This window comes from Spermophilus citellus (genome assembly GCF_964194105.1).
Source record: "Spermophilus citellus genome assembly, chromosome: 11".
Taxonomy (NCBI): Eukaryota; Metazoa; Chordata; class Mammalia; order Rodentia; family Sciuridae; genus Spermophilus; species Spermophilus citellus.
Window position 1 is genome coordinate 125,763,924 of NC_138192.1, and position 16,798 is coordinate 125,780,721.

Below are 16,798 nucleotides of genomic sequence, written 5' to 3' on the forward strand. Positions count from 1 at the left end.
TGTGTGTGTGTGTGTTGCTAGGGATGAAATCCAGGCCCTCACACATACTAGATGAGTGCTCTACCATGACACAGCTGAGCTACACCCCCAGAAAACGTGTTTTTTTCCTCTTTCTTTCTTTCAGCAGGATCTTGCAATTTCACCCAGGCCCATCTCCAATTCACAGGCTCAAGTGATCTTCCTGCTTCAGTTTCCCAGGTGGCTGAGTCCACTATAGGTGTGTGACCCTAGTCCTTCTGCCTGGTCTTTGGATCAGAGGGAGATTTTGCAAGGGCTCAGGGGTTGCTTGAACTGGGTGGGGTTGCTGTGGAACTATGGATGTGTGAATAGGTTTTGCAGCTTTTAAGGAGACAGAATCAACAGAATTTGGTGAGAACAGATACAGGACTGAGAGAAGGGAAGGATTCAAAGATGGCTTTTCATGCATTAACAACGTATGTCAGGATGTAAACAAGGGAGAGCCCTAGACTTCTTAGTGTGGGAAGTGCAATAACCACAAGGAAGTGAGCACTGATCATGAGTCCTGGGTCTTTCCCTTTTCCTTTTCCCAAGATGGTACTTAAGGGTGCCCAGCAGAAGGAGGCTCCAGACCTCCCTCTCCTCTCCTGAGTCCTCTCCTCTCTGCACCTGAGTCCTCTCTACTGACAACATGGGTTGCTGTGGCTGTGGTGGCTGTGGAGGCTGTGGAGGCTGCGGTGGCTGTGGAGGCTGCGGTGGCTGCGGTGGCTGCGGTAGCTGTGGCAGCTGTGGCGGCTGCGGTGGCTGCGGTGGCTGCGGTAGCTGTGGCAGCTGTGGCGGCTGCGGCAGCTGTGGTGGCTGTGGTGGCTGTGGTAGCTGTGGTAGCTGTGGTGGCTGCTGTGGCTGCTGTAACTGCTGTGGCTGCTGTGGCTGCTGCACCCGCAGGGTGTGCTGCCGCCGCACCTGCTGCCGCTCCTGTGGCTGTGGGAAGGGCTGCTGCCAGCAGAAGTGCTGCTGCCAGAAGCAGTGCTGCTGCTAGGCGGCCGCCAGCCGCTCCACCAGCAGCCATTCTGGGTAAGACTTACGTCCTTTCTTTCCTGTTCTTCAATCTCTCTCTGCACCTGGACTGTGTCTCTGGTTTTCCTTGGTATTTGAAGTCTTTCTGGCTGAAAAGTTTCCAAACTCATAGGAACCATCTCAATGCCACAGGACACCTGATCCTGGTACCTGAGTGACCCCCAAGTCACTGACCCCTGACCTCTGCTCAATGAGACCACTATTCCCAGTGCTCCCTTGGGTGGGTGATCACTGTCCTCACTTCCCCCTCTGTTCTACTTTTCCTTTTCTATATAAATGTTTCTTTTTTTCCTTTTCGTTCTTAGTTATTATGTAATAATAACCAAATTTTCTAATAAAGTCTATGCACATAAAAAGTATTCTTTTTTCCTGTGTTCTGTTTGACCACATGAATCCTTGTGTGTTCTGAAACTCGAGGGATGTTTTATTTTGAGGAAAACCCTTGAAACACTTGTAATGGTAGCATCTCAAGCAAAGGGTCACATAAGAAGCTATGGCCAGCTGGGCCCAGTGGCACCTGTGCCCAGCGGCTCTGCAGGTGGAGGCAGGATGATTACAAGTTCAAGACCAGCTTCAGCAAATTAGTGAAGCCCTAAGCAACTTAGCAAGACCCTGTCTCAAAATAAAAATATAAAAAAGGGCTGAGGATGTGGCTCAGTAGATTGAGTGTCCCTGGGTTCAATTCCCAGTACCAAAAAAAAAAAAAAAAAAACAAAAACAAAAAACAAAAAAAGCAAAACAAAACAAGGGTTGAGATTGTGGCTCATCAGTAGAGCACTTGCCTTGTACCTGTGAGACACTGGGTTTGATCCTCAGCACCACATAAAAATAAATAAACAAAATAAAGATATTGTGTCCATGTATAACTAAAAAATATTAAAAAAACAAAAACAAAACAAAAAGCACACACACACACAAACAAACAAACACTATGGCTGGCCTTATGATAACCAAACCCCTCCCTCAGTGAAACATTCATTGTCTATACAAAATACCCCCCTTCCTCATGCTTTCAGTGTGCATTACCCCTAGAAGATCCACAGTCCCTATTTTATTGATCTAATATGACATAGTCCTTGAGCTGCAGCCCCATATACCAAACATGGGCATTCCTATCAAGATCTGAATATAGTATAGAATGGTAGGACTAAGCCTATTTGGGTTTTGTTGGGTTTGTTTTTACAAAAAAAAAAAAATATTTAACCAAATATAAGAATTAAAAATGTAGTTCTACAACTGGCTTGAATCCAGGGTATCTAATTAGGTGACCTGTGTTACTAAATTTGGCCTGATCCAATGCGTCCCTTCTACAATGTGTAAGATCCCTTCCTACACGTGCTCTCCCAATTTATTTTCATAAAGCTTGAAAGGTCACACAGTTCTTTGGGTGAGGAGTGCACTACCTCATGGGTCACATTTTGTAGCTCTCCCTTCAGGGCCTGCTGGGACTTGAATGTAGTTTGAAGTCTCCAGCAAAGAGAGAGGCAGGGATAATGTAGGGTCCCTGGAAAAGAAACAGCCCAGGGAGCCACCGCATGTCCTTCAGGTGGAGGAGGGCTAACCTCCGCAGGTAACTGGAAGAGCTGAAGCTGCTGCAGAGAAGACGGGGCAGAATTTGGGGGTTAGCTATTCCCAGCTTCTATAGGAGTGGCCTGGTTTCTGTTCCAATTGTCACAATCCTGCTCCTTTCCAATCAATGTCTGACTTCATGAGAGATGACTGAAATCAAAACAAATCACACTTTTTTATAAGGTACTGCGCAGAAGGTTACTATATTATCTATTATTGACATCAAGACTCCCAGCAAGGCTGGGAGTTCAACTTACATTGTAGGATGAGATTTTGGGTTTGATTTTTCAGAATATTAAGTTCATGGTTATGGGGTATAAAAGTTTCTTTTAGGTCAAATGCAGGCTTTTAAGTCATTAATGTGGTCCTTAAACTGGGAATTCAAAGTCTCTGACCTCATCCTTCTCCTTTCTTCTAGTTCCTTGTTGACAAGTTTCTTAGCTTGTCAACAAGCTAAGAAATGTCCAGGGTTGCTGACAACCACCAGATACTAGGAAGAGGCAAGGAAGGACCCTTCCTGTAGAGTCTTCAAGAGAACGTGGTCCTGCCAGCACCCTGATTTCAGACTTAACCTCCAGGGGCACTTTGGTAATTTAGTCTGTTCACTGTGCACAATTTCTTGTGGCAGTCCTTGGTGTCTCTGCACCCACATCATGCCCTGATTACTAGTCCCCTCTTTAACATTGCAAATAGATTCATTGTGGTTTTAAATATAACCAGACTAGTTAACCAATTCAAGAAAATCAGAAACAGTTTAGAAAACTTAGTAAGATTCTTTCATGACTGCTACCAAAATCTACATCAGTCAGGGTTCATCCTGAGAAAGAGAACCAGTAGGATATATAGAGGAAGAGGTTTATTTTTTGACTCACCTGATTAAGGGACTGTTGAGGTGGTTCAAAACTCCACAGATGGAGTTTTCACTTTTAAGGGAAGCCTGAGTTTGTCTCTTAAAGATCTTTCAGTTGATTGAATCAGGCTCACCCAGATATTGTAGGATTATCTTTTTGAATTAAAGTCAGCTAATTATGAACTCACATCTGCAAAATACTACACAGTAACACCTAGGTTAGTGCTTAATTGAGTAAAGGAGGACTGTAGCCCAGTCAAGTTGATACATAAAACTGGCCATTACAAATTGAATTTTAAACTTTTAAATTAATCTGAGAAGAATTGAAATTGTTATGATATTTATTCCATACAATGTCATGGTAAAATTTAGCTGAAAAATTTCCTTTGATTTTTTTTTTTGCTTCACTTTGTGGGAATTAAATATGAATATTCATTCTAACTTTTTGTGCTGATATACAATGTTAGTATAATAATCATGGTTATCACATATTGATCACTTAACTTAGATCTGCCCTGATCTATGTTGTTTACCTATTACTGAAATCAAAACAAATTACACTTTTATAAGATAAGGCCCAGGAAACAACTTTTTCAAAAATTTGTCTTTAAAAGGGATGAAAAAATTACTTACTCTCAAGCCTACTGTTAGCCAAAGCAACATTCTTTTATAGAACAGAATGCCTACTGTTTACATATGCTTTTTCTTAAAAAAAGATAAAACTAGATTTGTAATTAGGAACAAATAAGAGGTTTCTAGGTATTGGCAATGTTCTCTTTCTGGGGTGTGAGAATTGAAATATTTGTTTTATAATTACCTGCTATAGTGATTTGTTACGCTATTGGTCAACCAGTACATTTGTTTTATATACCTTTCTCTATACATGTAATAATTCAAAGTGTTAAAATAAGTTTAAGAGATTCATAAGATCATGTGTGTGAAAAAACACAGCAGATAATATGACTACTGAGTCACAAAATGTATTTGAGAAGGAATATTCCAAATTATATGTAGACCAAATTTGACTCAGAAACTCCAAAATTGTGTATACTAAGTCTGGCTAGTAGGTGAATGTTTGTATGTTTCTGATTTAATCAAAAGTGGTGTTTGAAAAATCACATAAATATTGAGAACTAAAACAGGAAAAAAAGGATTAAAAACAGTTTAATAATCAAACCACAACAAACAATTCCTTGATATCATCGAGTCAGCAATCAAATTTCCCTAATTGTCTCAGAGTATTTTTAGCTGTATTGAATCAGGATTCAAATGAGTTCACACATTGCCATTGATTGACAGTTCTCTTAAGGAACTACCAGTGTCTCTTTTCTCCTTGCATTTTGTTTGTTGAAAAAAAAAAACCTGTAGTTTTTCAGATTCAGGTGTTTTTTTTTTTTTTTTAAATTCTATTCATGGATGTCATTGAATAAATTCTATGTCTTCTCTCTTTCTTGTAAATTGGTAGTTCAATGTAAGAGTTCACTTGCTATTTTAGTGATAATTGATGTATCTTCATTTTTTTACCCTTCTATTTTTCTTGCTCCTTAATTTCCCCTTCCTTTCTTGATTCTTGTGTTAATATTTTTCCATAGTATATATTTTATTTTTTTCTGTATATAGCTTACATCACATACTTCTGATTTTTTTTAATAGTTACACTTGAAATACTTACATCTTAAATAAAGCATTGGCGTGTCAAGGACAATAGAGATGGTGGGAGTGATCTGCCCTGGGTTCAGGCAGTAAGTGGGAGAATGATCTGTAGGGAACTTTAAAACATTAGTAAAACTGATGAAAAGCAATAGTAAAACAGTCTGCTTTTTACTACTGTTGTACACAAACAATCCTCAATGATGATGGTGATAAAGTATGCCTCATTGCCTCATGGGCATACAGGAGTAGTGGGAGCACTAATTAGAAACTTAATCTCCAAATCATATGTTGATGGTATTTAAAGGCAGGGCATTGGAAGGTAACTAGGTTTCGATGAGGTCACTAGGGTGATGTCGCTTGATGGAATTAGTGACTTCATTCCATCAAGCTATTCTCTCCTTGCCAATTATGCCACCTTTCTTTTTTTTTTTTATTAAAGAGAGAGTGAGAGAGGAGAGAGAGAGAGAGAGAGAGAGAGAATTTTTAATATTTTTATTTTTTAGTTCTCGGCGGACACAACATCTTTGTATGTGGTGCTGAGGATCGAACCCGGGCCACACGCATGCCAGGCAAGCGCGCTACCGCTTGAGCCACATCCCCAGCCCTATGCCACCTTTCTTAGTCCATTATTTTTTAAAAAGATTTTTAGTTGTATATGGACACAATGCCTTTACTTATTTATGTGGTGCTAAGGATCGAACCCAGAGCCTCTTGTGTGCAAGGCAAACACTGTACCACTGAGCTACAACCCCAACTCTCTTGATCCATTTTTTTTGATTACTATAACAAAATAGTTGAGTCCAGGGAGTTTACAAATAATATAAGTTTATTTGGCTCATGGTTCTGGGGTCTAGAATGTCCAAGAGCATGGTGAGTCATGACATGGTAGAAGGTCATTGCATGGTGACATGAAGCAAGTGCGCCAGCTTAGTTCATTCTTTCTCTCCTTATAAAGTCACTAATTCCATCAAGCGACATCACCCTAGTGACCTCATCTAAACCTAGTTACCTTCCAATGCCCTACCTTTAAATACCATCAACATATGATTTGGAGATTAAGTTTCTAATTAGTGCTCCCACTACTCCTGTATGCTCAGGTGCAGAACACCCTTTTGGCACTGGGTCACCTTATGGCATCTCTCCAGGGAGATGCTGCAGCTCAGTAGTGGGTTGAGGCAGCCAGGGACAGGACTGGCCACTTGGACCTCTTTTGGGCACCCTTCTGGTGCTCAGATGCCTAAGAAGGCTTTTACCAAACAAGAGTAAAAGCCAGAATCACTTCCTCTCTTAGGTCTATGTGGAAGTTGATTAAGTTACCAAATCCATGCCAAACCTGATTCCAAAAGAAGTTCTCTAACGGATTTGACAACTGATTCTATAAATGTAATGATTGAAGCACCTCTGTCAAAGGGAGAGGCTACCACTGAGCTCTGTGGGTATCTTTGCAGGGTCTTAAAACTTCAGGAAGAGTGCTGTGTTTTGGATAAGGGTGGAAAATATTGTGAACACAAGGTGAAGCTTTTGACCTCTACAACTGCAGAAGAGATCTTGGAGAAAGTATAAAAGGAAACCATAAATAAATAAATACAACGAAAAGTGCATCCTTGACGGACTTTTAAATTTCTAACCACGAAGAAGCTGCTAAATAGGAAAATTCATGTTAGATGTGAGGTATCCCCCAAAAACTCATGTGTGAGATAAGTAAGGCAAGAACATTCAGAGGTGAAATGATTGGATTATAAGATTTTTAACATAATCGATCCATAAATCCTTTGACAGGGATTAACTGGGTTGTAACTGCAGGCAGGTAGGGTGTAGCTGGAGGGGTGGGTCCCTGGGGGCGTGCTTTGGAGTATATAATTTGTCTAGAGTAAGTGGCACTCTCTCTTTGCTTCCTGGTGTCATGTCCCTAGCTGATTTCTTCTGCCGCCCATTCTGCCATGACATTATGACTCACCTTGAGCCCTGAGGAATGGAGCTGACCACCTATGGACTGAGACCTCTGAAGCCATGAGCCCCCAAATAAACTTTCCTCCTAAAATTTTTCTTGTCAGGTCTTTTGATCACAGCGTAAAAAAAACTGACAAAAACAGAAATATGTTTAAGTGCCCAAAAGAACATGGGGTGGGGGATACATATAAGAAAAGGTAGAAATTTTAAAAAATCTATATGTTTAATGCACCATGAAAGATGGCAATTAGAACATAAATTCTTTGACTCCTCATTGAATGAGTTATCTTAATTGTAAGCTAAATAACAATGTCCCTACAATATTTCTGGAGTTCTGGGGATTGCCTTCTAAAACCATTTTCAGGTAACAGAGGAAAACCTGTCATGCTGCTTCTGTAGTTTGACTTTATATTTTAAGATGTTTATCTAAATGCAATTTTTTTGACATATTTTAAAAACTCTATGGAGCATTTTGTAAAAAAATAAATAAATAAGAATTATCAAGACTTGTAATCTATTGTTAATTATTTTTGAGAAACCACTACATTTTCTTCCTCCTCAATAGTAACTTGTACCTTCAAATCCATTGGTACTTACCAATCTCCAAATCCTTCAAAGAACAATAGGGACATGGAAGCATATTAAAGTTGAAAAGGATAAGAAATATTTTTTTTGCATAAAAAAGGTTTCTAACACATGAACTTCTGGGAGCCATATTCAAAAAATGGTACCACTCTAGGAGTAACTTATGGACCATTTTTATCTTCTCGGGAAGAGCACAAAAATCTTTAGTTTTGAACACATTATCACGGCCCAGTATGTTAGTATTTTAAAAAAACTTTTCAAGATAAAAATATAAACATCACTGTTTTGCTTTGCCACTGTTTGCTTGGTTTCCTGCATCTTTAGCTTCCTTCTGGTTTCCTCCTCCTCACGTGCCTTCCTTTGGGGTAAGTCCTCTTTCCTCAAGTGCCTCTTTCAGAGGCTTGGGTTTGCCTCCATTTCTGTTGATCTGAAGATGTTTTCATATTGTTCTTATTTCTAACTTGGTCTTCTCTTGATGCACCGTTTCAGGCTGGCAATAATTTTTCCAACTCTTTGGAGATGTTATTCCACTGTCTTCCTGGCTTCCACAGTACCCTGGTGGGAAGGTACTTGCCAACCTAATTGTCACTCCTCCTAGGTGATGTTCTTTATACCCTCTGGCCTGTTTTTTTAAAAATTCTTTTCCCTTTTCTCTTCTTTCTTTTTATTGGGGGAGGGGTATTGTGAAGTTTCTCTATGGTGTGGTTAGAGAGGAATTTCTTTTCAGTTTTCCTTTTGGAGATTTCTAGGCCCCCTAACTCTGAGGATTCATTTATCTCTTCTTCAGAATTTCCAGTGAACACTTCATTATCTGTCCCCTTCCACTCAAGTAACTCTAAATAGAGAGTTAAATATCTAAATAGATATTTGCTGACCTTTCTCACTTCAGTCTCCATGTATGATAATACTTTTCCCCCATTATTCTGCTCTGAGTTGTAAATCTAGGTGATTTCTTCTAGTTTAATAGTTTTCTCGTTATGTGAATCTAAATTGCTCTGAACATGTTTATCAAGCTTCTAATTCTGATTAGTTTTATTTTGTCTCCTAATATTCATGATCATTTATGATGTATCTTGTTCTACTCTTATTTTCCTCTGTATGTAAACCTATTAAACATATTTACTTTCTAATGCTAAAAACAGTTCCTTCCATCTCTGATCATTCTATTTATTATTTCAGTTCACAAGTATATAACACTATATTCTTGTATGATGTTGGATTTTTAAAAATCCTAGGCTCAAATTGAGCAGAATTTTATCAGTGGTAATACTTTTCATTTGATTTTTTTTTTTATGTCACTAGGACTGAACCCAGGGATGCTCTACCATTGAGCTACATCCCCAGCCCTATTATTATTTTATTATTATTATTATTAATCATTAAGACAAGGTCTTGCTAAGTTTCCCAGGTTGTCCTTAAACTTGTGACCCTTAAACTTGTGACCTCAGCCTCCTGAGTTGCTGGGATTACATTCAGCATGTGTCATGGAGCCTGGCTTGTGGCAGTGTTTTGATACTAGTGTTGGGGGCGTTTTCTAGAAATTATTTGCCTTTGATACACCTGAGGACATCGCCAGTTAGGACCACTTTAAACTAAATTAAAAAATGTTTTAGACAGATGTAGCCTGTAGAAATAGATTTCCAGAATTTTGTGTATTGGTTTATGAAGGCAAATTTACTAGCAAATTTTTCCGGTAAATTCCTCAGACTCCATCCAAATTAGTCTTCTTTGTCTAAGTTTCCTCCCCTGTAATCCCGTATTTTGCTCTGATTCACCATTCAGCCGAGATGGCAGGGGGTGATCTGTGAGTCTCAGGTTCCACCATTTATAAACTATTTTAATGTTTTAACTCAAAGAACAGCTGAAGTTGAAGACCAGCTTTTTGTTATCAACTGAAATAACAACTTATGTGGATTTTCAATGAATTTGGGGTCCTGGTCATTCAGACATCACATCTTCTCCCACTTTCTGTTCTCATGGAGATGGACTCAAGGCAGTGACCTGGAGGAATAGTACTGAGAGCTCGAGCTTGAAGGAGAAGAGGGTACTTGGGGTTGTTTGAAATTTTAAAACATATTAATAAATGTTTTTAAAAAGAATAAACTAGGAAATCTCCTTCAATAAAAGCAAAAAGGCCTTTTAAAATTGATTAAAAGAAGAAAGGTTTACTTTCATTAAGAAACAACAAACTAAATATCAGAACTATCTTATACCACAAAACACTTAAATTTCATTGATATCAATTTTTTAAATGTAATTATAAATGGCTGAATTGGTAGGAAACTAGGAGAAGTCCTCAGAGGTCAAAGCAGGAACAATAAACCAGGTACATAAGGAAAAGCCACTTGCCACGGACTCAATACATCTGCAGGCTCCTCAGTGACCTGGAGTTTTGATTTTAGTGGCAAACCCCACACCATGTGTGAGTTCATGATTGTAAGAGGAAACCCCTCAGCTGAGCTCTCAGGACTGTCCAGAGTCACATGCTCGGCACCCCGTGGGGACTGTGTCCACTAGGAGGGGGATGGTGAGAGAGTGGTTAATGGCATCAGAGCAGAGGTGGGCAGTGAGGAGGCAGCTCTGATTTCGTACAGCACAACAGGACAGCTCTAGCCTGCAACACCAAATTATACATTTCCAAGATAACTAGAAGACCTTGAAGGTTCCTAACACATAGAAATGATAGTATCTGAGGAGACAGAGATGCTAATTACCCTGATGTGATCATTACACATTGTATGCAAGTATCTGATTAGGACAGCATAACCCATATTTCAGAGCAAATATTATGTCAATTAAAAAATAAAATAAACTGGGTGTAGTGTCGCATGCCTATAATCCCAGTGACTTGGGAACTGAGGCAGGAGGATCAAGAGTTCAAAGCCAGCCTCAGCAAAAGCAACTCAGTGAGAGGTTGAGTGCCTCTGAGTTCAATCCCCACAACCAATAAATAAATAAATAAATAAATAAAATAATTCTGATATATGGGAGGCTATACAAACTTCAAACAAATACCCATTTCATACACTTAAAACAATAACATCCTGTTTTACTTTTGGTGAGGTCATCTTTCTGGGTAGAGTGCTCCTGTCCTTAGTAAGCCTTTGGGAATTATAACTAGAAATCCATTTTCATGATTCTAACTTTTATCTAATTAAATGTAGACTAAAGTACCAGTTATCCTAGCTGGATCATCTAATGGAGTGCGCAACCAGGGGCCATCCATCAGCTGGTCCCAGAGCAGCTGCGCATCAGGGCTGCAGGCCACAGAGCTGGGGAGGAAGGGTCACTGGCTTTCCAAGAGAAGACGCCAGAGAGGAGCCGCACAGCGTGTGGGTTTTATGAGTTCAAGGCGCCACTGTGCACAGCCAACTTTTGTTTTTTCTTTTTTCATTCGAACTTCTCAAATTGGCAAGAGTTGCTTTTTCGTATCTTAAATTTCAAGTCCCTTGGAGGAGACTGAAGGGTGCAGGCAAAGAGATTGTGAGTGGGTGAGGGGTCTTTTTGTGAACTCCCTTGGTCAAGAATTGATGTTCTCTCACTCTGTTCTCCACTCCAAATGTCTGTCTGCAAACTGGGGGATGCGACTGAGGAGAGGGAAAGGGGTGGAGGGATCTGATAATGGATAACCCATGTCCGGGTGTTCTGCCATGATGCCTGCGGGGTGTTAGACTTCATTTACCTAATTGAAGGATTGTTTTTAAAAGTTAACTGTTCTGAGATATTGTGTGGTTGATTATTTACCCATCACCTCCAATACTCATCTCTTTTTGTAGAGTCTCCCCCAAAGTATTTTAGGTCATCAGCATATCATACTTCCTATGCCTCAGTTCATGGCTATGGCTCCTTGCACAACTAGCTGTGTACTTACTACTAAACTACTCCTCAAATTTTTCTAGGTGAGGTAAAAATTCTCCTTTTGGCTTTTCTCATGAGCCTTTCCCTCTAATCTCATTTGTTTTGGAAGATGTGCCTTGAAACCTCTTTTTAAGATCATCCTGTTCCTGAAATTGGGAAATCATGAGCAGCCTACATCCCAAGACCAGTTTGGGAAACACTGAGAAATGAGAGAAGTACTTCAGGGTGTCTCCAAGCAGCGTTTGCTTGACCAATCTCTGTGTCATGAAATCACTGGCTCCGATTATATTTTCTACTATTTAGATTCCAACCTTTTAAAGTGGCCTTTGGCATTGTGTTCATAGAATCAATGATCAACAGACATTTATGATTGAGATTTGGGGGGTTTTAATCAATTTGCTTTCATATTATTTGCTCTTCAAAGGTTAGCTCAAGCATACGAGCATTCCTATCAAAAATCAATTTTTAAGACAGCAAACTTGTACAGCCAATATGGAAAGCAGTATGGAGATTCCTTGGAAAACTTGGAATGGAAGCACCATTTGACCCGGCTATCTCATTCCTCGGTTTATACTCCATAGGACTTAAAAACAGCATACTACAGAGACACAGCCACATCAACGTTTATAGCAGCAAAATTCACAATAACTAAATTGTGGAACCAAACTATATACTCTTCAGTAGATGAATGGTTAAAGAAACTGTGGTATATATACACAATGGAGTATTACTCAGCATTAAAAGAATGAAATCATGGCATTTGCAGGTAAATGGATAGAGTTGGAGAACATTATGCTAAATGAAGTAAGCTAATCCCCACAAACCAAATGCCGAATGTTTTCTCTGATATGAGGATGCTGATCCATAATGGGGATGGTGGCAGGGGACAGAGCATGGGGAGGAATGGAGGAACTTTAGATAGGGCAAAGGGGTTGGAGGGGAAGGGAGGGGGTATGGGGGTAAGAAAGATGGTGGAATGAGATGGACATCGTTACTCTAAGTACATGTATGAAGACACAAATGGTGTGACTCTACTTTGTGTACAACCAGAGATGTGAAAAATTGTGCTGTATATGCGTAATATGAGGTGAAATGCATTCTGCTGTCATATATAACAAATTAGAATAAAAAGATAAAAAAATCAATTTTTAAGAAGGCTGCTTTTAAAAATTGGTTCTTTTAAAATATTCATGATGGCAAGAGTATACTTTGACATATTATACATACATGGAATATAACTTATTCTAAACTGGATCCCATTCTTGTGGTTGTACATGATGTGCTGTTTCACTGGCTGCTTTTTAAAACTGGGGATTTTTAATATAAATAATATGTTATATATATATATATATTTTTTTTTTTTCAGGGAAATGTTTGTAGGACTAGCATTTGTCTTCTGTTATGACTTTGAATTTTGTAGTTTCTGCTTTGGCATGTGGCTGACCTGGTCCCTTCTTCAGGAGCTGAGCTTTAAAAATAACTTCCCATAGAAGAACTCAATAAAAAGTGGTTCTAGAGCTGAGATGTCAGCAGAGAATAGAAGATATGACAGAAAATACAAAGGAAAATTTGGGAGGAGTTCCTTAAAAAGTCTGTATTTCTCTTGGTTGGGAAGGAAAAGAGATTTGGAGTTCTTGAACTATTTGGGGATAGAAAAAATAAAGCTTGGATTTTTTTCTGTTAAATTTTAGATCCCCCTCTCCCCCAGCTTTCCATACCTGTGTGACATCCCCTTCAATTAGACAAAAGACTAAAATGTATTTGTTCGTCAACAGAGAAGACATTTAAGACAGATTACACAGAACAGGGGCACAAAAGGTGACGGATGCATGGGTCCTTTTCATCTCTAGTCCTGCCTTGCCTAACTCAATTATTGAAATTCACTCATTTCAAACGAAGACATAATAGATTTGTGGAAAAATAAAGGAAATATCTGGAGATGATTAATGTAAAAGTCCTTAGAAAATGTAGGTGCATCCTAACTGTTGACTTAAGTGTACAGATGTTGTTCCGTTGGGAAAGAGAAAGCTGTGTCCATGTATTGAGGACACTGTGGGGGCAGGACTGTGAGTCTCAGAAGCCAGCATTTAACCTAGTGTGAGAACTCAGGACGTAGGCCCTATACTTGCTGCTTTACTGATGAGAAAACGAGACACTTATGAAGATTATACCTTTGGGGTTTACTTCAAAGTCATCCAGGGACAGGGGAGAGGAATTTCATGGGAGTTACAGGTGGAAGAAGTCTGGCTGTACCTGGGTCATTGTAAAAGCTGCAGGACAAGAACATCAGCCTTCCTGGCACTATTCTATTTATTTTTCATAGTCATTGGGAATTTTTAAAAATGAAAAGTTTCTAAAAAGTCAGTGATAAACATGAAGATGGAGCCTGGGAATTTACTGACTCCAGCTTTGTTCTTTCTCCATCATACCACACACATAATGATCTCTAACAAACTGGAGAGCAAACTGCAAGCCACATAACAGTTCAGGAATTTAACTTCACTTCAAAAGTTACAGTTGCTTTGTTGTGACCTCAAAATGTATGGAGTCTACATGAATCTTAGTTTTAGTATTTATTAAATGAAGATGTCTTTTTGCCTATTGAACCAGCGTGAGGATAAAACAGATTTTTAAAAATATTCTGGTGTGAATTTCGGGTTTTAAAAAAATTATTTATTTTTATCTTTTGTTTTAATAAAAATAGTTCAATATACTAAACACTTTTATTGACTATTTAAGGAGTAGGTAGGATTGACCATTTTGTCCATGAGACTTAGTAGGTTTATGGACATTATGAACCAAGCTTTAATGAGATTGAATGTTTAAAAAAACAAAAAACCTTTCACTGTGGTCTGAGAACTACTCCCCCGGAATGACTTTGTGGCTCTATCTTATACTCTGCATTTATTCTCTCACTTGTTCAATGAAAAGTCACCGGTTTAAAGAAAAGATTTCTTAAGAAACAGGATGTATGATAACCACACCATCTTTATATTTTTTAATATAGAATTATTCCACTGAAGACATTATGCTAAATGAAAGAACCGGAAATAAAAGTCCAAATATGATACGATTCCATTTATATGGCATTCTAAAGTGACAAATGATGGGGATAGAAAACCCATCAGTGGTTGCCAGGGTCTGGGGTGGAGAAGAAGGGTTGATGGCAGGACCACAGGAGAGCATCGTTCTGGGTGAAAAAACTGTTCTTTATCTTCCTCATGGTGGTTACACAGTTATGTTTGCTCAAAATCACAGAACTGAACAAGAAAGTGTGAATTCACTGCATGTAAATGATATCTCAAATCTGACTTTAAAAAGTGTGTGTGTGTGTGTGTGTGTGTGTGTGTGCATATATGCATAATTCACTACATACAGTAGTATTTATATATTGTAGAGCAGTAGCATATCGTGTGTGTGTGTGTGTGTGTGTGTGTGTGTGTGTGTGTGTGTGTAGAGTTTTGAACTTACGCCTCTGTGTCAGTGGGAGCACAGAGGCTGTGCTCCTACCTGGGTGCTGACTAGATCATCCTCGGTTGTCAACCACAGTCGCAGTCTTGGTGGTCTGAATCAGCAAAGCAATGAAAGTCTCGATTTTGAACACCAAAGAATAAATTCCACGCTGAGATTAACTGCAATCTGAAACCTAACATTGTGAACACAAAAGAGCTTAACACTTGTGAGGGCTTTTAAACCCCACTCAGTGAATTGTGCTCTTCCTCAGGTCTTTTTCTGCTGGGGAAGCTCAGGCTTTTGCTGACTCTTCTAGAAGATCTTCTAGCAGAGATAGAAGAAATAAGAGTAAACTGTATTTTATCGTTCCACGGGATGAGATGTATTGTGATAATGAGCTTAAAACTAGTTATCCACTTAAAAATTAAAGCAAATAATCTAAATACTCTGGAACCAGGGAACAACAAATGTTACTTAAGATTGATATGGTTCAACAGTCACTTGTTGGACATTTCAGTAAGTGGAAAGAGCTCAATGTGTTGAAACTCTGTTATTTGGAAATCTGATCACTGAATCATTGGTTGTCTAAATGAGTAAAAGATAATTATTTTTCTGGAAAACCCACAAATTACTTCCTTTCACAGTTGATTAAGTCTAACAATCAATTCATTTTAAATAATTGTACTGAGGTTTTAAATGTAACCTGTCAAGATGTTTTTAGAGTTCTTCCATGTAATTGAACCAAAACATTTATAACATGAATCTATTTACAAATATGAAGTCAAATGAAAAGTTTTTACTAGTTGTCCTATCCAAAAATCCTCAGATAAAAAAATAAATACAAGTATTCTAAGATTTTGTTATTTGATGACTATGCATTATTTCTATGCAAATAATTATCAACTAAACATAGCAAAACCTCCAAAATAACCCCAGGTGTCATGCATTGACTGTGACAGGTGGTCCAAATAGGATTTTTTTTTTTTAAAGAGAGAGTGAGAGAGGAGAGAGAGAGAGAGAGAGAGAGAGAGAGAGAGAGAGAGAGAGAGAGAGAGAGAGAGAGAGAGAATTTTTTTTAATATTTATTTTCTAGTTCTCGGCGGATACAACATCTTTGTTGGTATGTGGTGCTGAGGATCGAACCCGGGCCGCACGCATGCCAGGTGAGCGCGCTACCGCTTGAGCCACATCCCCAGCCCCCAAATAGGATTTTTAATTTCAGATATTTCTTTAGCTAACAATTTTTCCCTTGAACAAATGTTTTACTGGATTTTTGCTTTCAAAACCCAGATTAAATCAAATGGCAGATTTCCTTTTAGCATGCAAATCATTCCCTGTTGAAATCTTTACGTAATCTGTGCAGATTCTTAAACAGCTTGACAGTGATTACTTTGTTTTGAATAAGACAGTACATGTGGTGAATTCAGAATAAAGACACTGTTCTGACGGCAGGGTGGGAGAGGCACTGAATCCTAAGAGTTTCAGTCCAAATTCAGAAGCTGTTTCTAAGGAACCCAAAATGACACGAAGTTATACTGTATCAAATCTTATTTGGAAGCTCTGTTGGGTCATTTCACAGTGGCATCCACATGATCTCTGTGAAGACAGAGAGCTACCATCCAGAGGACAGGTCTTGGGGAAAGAATTGTCATATTTATATTGTTCTATGGGGCATTTAGCATGAGATACAAATGAAGCTCTGGGATGGTCTATAATTTAAAACAGAACCCCTTGAAATGTTATTTGATCAAGGATGTGCTGTGTATTATAGAATTATGGGATTGGCATTTCCCAATTTCTCTGTAATTTAGAGAAAAGTAATAAGAATATTTTCTAAAGTATTTA

General features: G+C 38.8%; 1 protein-coding gene and 1 pseudogene across 3 annotated transcripts in view; one reads left to right on the top strand and one right to left on the bottom strand.

Moving 5' to 3' along the window:
- The window catches only part of LOC308631066, an 89,726-nt pseudogene that overhangs the window by 1,823 nt on the left and 71,105 nt on the right, over positions 1–16,798 (bottom strand). The gene's annotated exons all lie outside the window — the stretch shown is intronic.
- LOC308631065 (uncharacterized protein) overlaps positions 650–16,798 on the top strand; it is a gene marked incomplete at both ends in the record, with an annotated part of 102,327 nt that continues 86,178 nt past the window's right edge. The window contains one exon of one of the 2 annotated variants that reach the window (XM_081261966.1): positions 650–731. In XM_081261966.1, coding sequence (XP_081118092.1) covers positions 650–731 — 82 coding nt within the window. Of the gene's footprint in view, positions 998–16,798 lie in introns of those variants that run through there. The other variant, XM_081261968.1, reaches the window with a different exon arrangement.